The 3,591-nt window shown below is 39.9% G+C and overlaps 1 protein-coding gene across 3 annotated transcripts in view; it reads right to left on the bottom strand.

Moving 5' to 3' along the window:
• Positions 1-3,591, bottom strand: part of smad2 (SMAD family member 2) — a 29,655-nt gene that overhangs the window by 6,915 nt on the left and 19,149 nt on the right. For all 3 annotated transcript variants that reach the window (XM_016556179.1, XM_016556162.1, XM_016556169.1), the window contains one exon: positions 458-547. In XM_016556179.1, the coding sequence (XP_016411665.1) occupies positions 458-547 (90 nt within the window). The remainder of the gene's footprint in view (positions 1-457; positions 548-3,591) is intronic.

Raw genomic sequence — 3,591 nt, 5'->3', positions numbered from 1 at the left:
AATAATAATAATAATAATAATAATAATAATAACAACAACAATCCTTACTGACCCCAAACTTTTGCACAGCATATATAAAAAGTGTCTTTATGTAAATGTAAATATAAACAGTTCACTTCTGCATAATTCACATTCAGCAAATTTTGTCATAGGTTGGGTCACCAAATATAAAATCAAATTCAGTTGAGAACCAGTGTTTTAAACTTCTTGCTTAAGTGAAGTGAATGTATGAATTGTGAAAGCGTGTTCATCTGCTTTAAATCTATTGTAACATTTAGAATTAAAACTCTACAACGACAAAAGTGATTCCATCTTCTAGATATTTAATGTAAATAAACTATAATGAAGCACATGGTTACAGTGTTTATTTCACGGCCCCCGGAGCCCCCTGTGCTCGTTCAGCCCCACCTGTGTCTCGTGGGGTGAGTGTGGCACAATGTCAGGAGAGGATATTCACCTGGTTTGGTCAGGGTAGCTGTAAAGGCCTGAGGTATCCCACTGTTCTATCGTATTTGGTGTACTCAGTCCCCAAATTTCAGAGCAATTGCTGTGCACAGAAAGTAAAAAAAACAAAAAGAAAAAGAAAGAAAACAAAAACACAAAGAAACAAAAAATGATAAACATGAAGTCTAAAAACATTGCCTCAAAAAAATTTACTAAAAAAAAAAAAAAATGAAGATATTTCAAATGGATTTCATACCTTACCAAAGTATAGATACACTTCAGTACTTTCAAGCTACATTATTCAGTGTTTCTATACAGTTTCTTGCCAGGCCTGTATGTTATTGTGGTATTAACTATTTCAGATTTAACCATCCCTAAACGACAACTAACAACTAGATGAATTGTTGGATGCTTTACAAGTGGGTCGGTGGTATCATCCTAAGTAGGCAGTTCTTGGCCAGAATAAGCCAAAATAAATGGCAACTGTAAGACAATTAGTCAAATCTCTGACTATTAAATCATGGGTTAGTAGAGCCAACATAAACAGATACATAATATAAATGTATATTATAATTAATTCCTACTAAAATTTCCAAATTTCAGATCAAAGCCACCATTTTTATTAGGTGCCATTTAGGGACCGTTAAATCTGAAATAGTTGAAACCACAATAATATACAGGCATGGCAAGAACAAGCTACATTAAGTTTTCCTTTTCAGAAACATACATTTTTTTTCCAAAGTAACCACAAATCAAAGAAAAACGCTACTTCCACTGTTAGGGGCCGTTCACACAGAATGCGTCTTTGTGTCTAAATACGCGAGACGCAACGCTAAGGAAGGTTTTTTTATATATATATTTTTTTTTTAAAGTGTAGTGCAGAACACGAGGGTCTCGAGACGCACTTTTGAGACGTGATATCACTAGATACACTCAACGACAGAGATATTTCTCTCCAGGCTCTTTTTTTAATCACTTGAAGAAAAGTTATATAATTCAGGGTATCCAGACACAGCCACTCCGAGTGCCTACTCCGCGATGTTGTCATCAAATAAAACAGTTACCATGCCAACTCCCTAGGGGTTGGCGATATAGCCTCAAAATTATATCACGATATCTCAAGAATATTTGCAAAAATGATATTTATGACGATATAGAAAAAAAATATGGAACAACGTTTTATTGGTGATTGCTGCTGGCAGTCAGCAGCATTTATTAATGCAAACAAAATGAAGGGCATTTTCCATCCTTTTCCAATGAGCTACTGTCATCGATGACAGACTACCTAATTCGAAGTGTAAATCTATTGTCATAAGGTGGCAGCAGCAGCATTAGAGTGCAATAGTAGTGACACAGTCACACAGCATGAGTCAAATGTAGTCTTGGTAGTGTTTTCCCTCGAACTCTTAAGGAAAATTATAACATAACTCCTTAACACTTTAGTTTAACAATAACTAAAGTAATTTAACCTTGTAACTCTTCAGGAGCCTGCACAATATTGTCACCTAATAAAATTGGCCTAAAATTTTAAGTACAAATGTAAACAAACAGCAGCAATCCAAACGAACAAACAAAAAGTGTCATCTCGTGATATCATTGATATAGCGACGCGATGACGTATGGTGCATTTACATTCCCTAGCACGCTCAACAACACCACCACCACCACAAACCCAATAGGTGTGTTCGACTTGAAGCAGACCGATCGGTGTATGACGTCAAAATACCGCGAGAGTGACTTAAGAGTGTGCGCTCGAATATGCTCTCGCGATACTTTCTGCGCAGCGCTGCTTCAAGTCGAACACACCTATTGGGTTTGTGGTGGTGTTGTTGTGCACACTAGGGAACGTAAATGCGCCATACTTTATTGCGTCGCTAGATCAATGATATCGCGAGATGACACTTTTTTTTATCATGTAAAAATTTATACCGGTGTTATCGTGGATGGTATGATATGGCACACCCCTACAACTCGCTACTATAAACAAAAGCTGGCAACGCTTGCGCCGCCTCCAGGGTCTTCTGATTGGTCCACTGCTTCGGAACGGACACTGATAAGCAGCACTGCATGTAGAAATTTAGGGTGCGTTCACACTTGTAGTTCGGTTCTCTTGGTTCATTTGGTCCGGACCAAAAAAGTAAATGATACATTTGGTCCTGGTCCGCTGAGTGTTCACACTGGCATTTTTGACAGCGAACCTAAAGACACCGAACCTAAAGGCATAGTGATACGTTTACAACCTGATTGGTCGGCTTGAATGACGTATATATTGTGACGGAACTTACGGAACACCCCAAACAAAAGGTGCATTAGACCTAAAGCTTAAAGATCGATCTGCTCAGCGCCACTTTAAGTCGAACACACCTAATGTCGTCTGCTGGACTCTAACACACCCGATTTAACTCATCAGCTCATTAATAGAGACTTTAAGGGTGTGTTCACACTGGTCATGTTTTGTTCGATTAAAACGAACCCTGGTGCGATTGCTCGGTTAGTGCGATTCGTTTGAGTAAGTGTGAACGCTGCCATCCGAACCCTAGTGTGCACCAAACAAGCGGACCGAGACCGCTAAAAAGATGGGTGTCGATCCACTTCCAAACGAACTCTGGTGCGGTTCGAATGATATTGTCAGCATATTTCAGGAAAAGACACAGAGATTCAGTTGCAAGTGAACAAAAGTTTATTTTCTGAAGACCAAACGGCAACAGCATAGAGAAAACAGGAAAATAGTGGGTGCAGAGAACTCCTCAGCAGCATAGGGACTACAATGGGCAGAAGACGGAGATCCCGGACAACAGTCAAAGGAACACGAATTCCACAGAGAAAAGCAAGAGCTCCTCACAGAGACAGGTTACTCCAACATAGACCGGCAGTACAGGGTAGCATCCACAACGGTTGGAGCCGAGTGCCGCAACAGGAGAACACTGAACAAAGAACGAGAGTGAACAAACAACGATCCGACAGGGAATGAAAACAAACAACTCAATATAAAGGGCGCAGCTGATCAGCACCAGCTGACCCTGATCGCTAATCAGCGATCATGAGTTGCCCAGCAACGCAGGTGACAGCAAAACACACACACACAGACACACACAAAAACAGAGAAGGAATCCATTGACCTACGAGCCGTGACACAACCAGTGAAGA

This window comes from Sinocyclocheilus rhinocerous, unplaced genomic scaffold (genome assembly GCF_001515625.1).
Source record: "Sinocyclocheilus rhinocerous isolate Xijiao unplaced genomic scaffold, SAMN03320098_v1.1 scaffold160, whole genome shotgun sequence".
NCBI classification, from domain to species: Eukaryota; Metazoa; Chordata; class Actinopteri; order Cypriniformes; family Cyprinidae; genus Sinocyclocheilus; species Sinocyclocheilus rhinocerous.
This window is presented reverse-complemented; position numbering and strand designations above follow the sequence as displayed.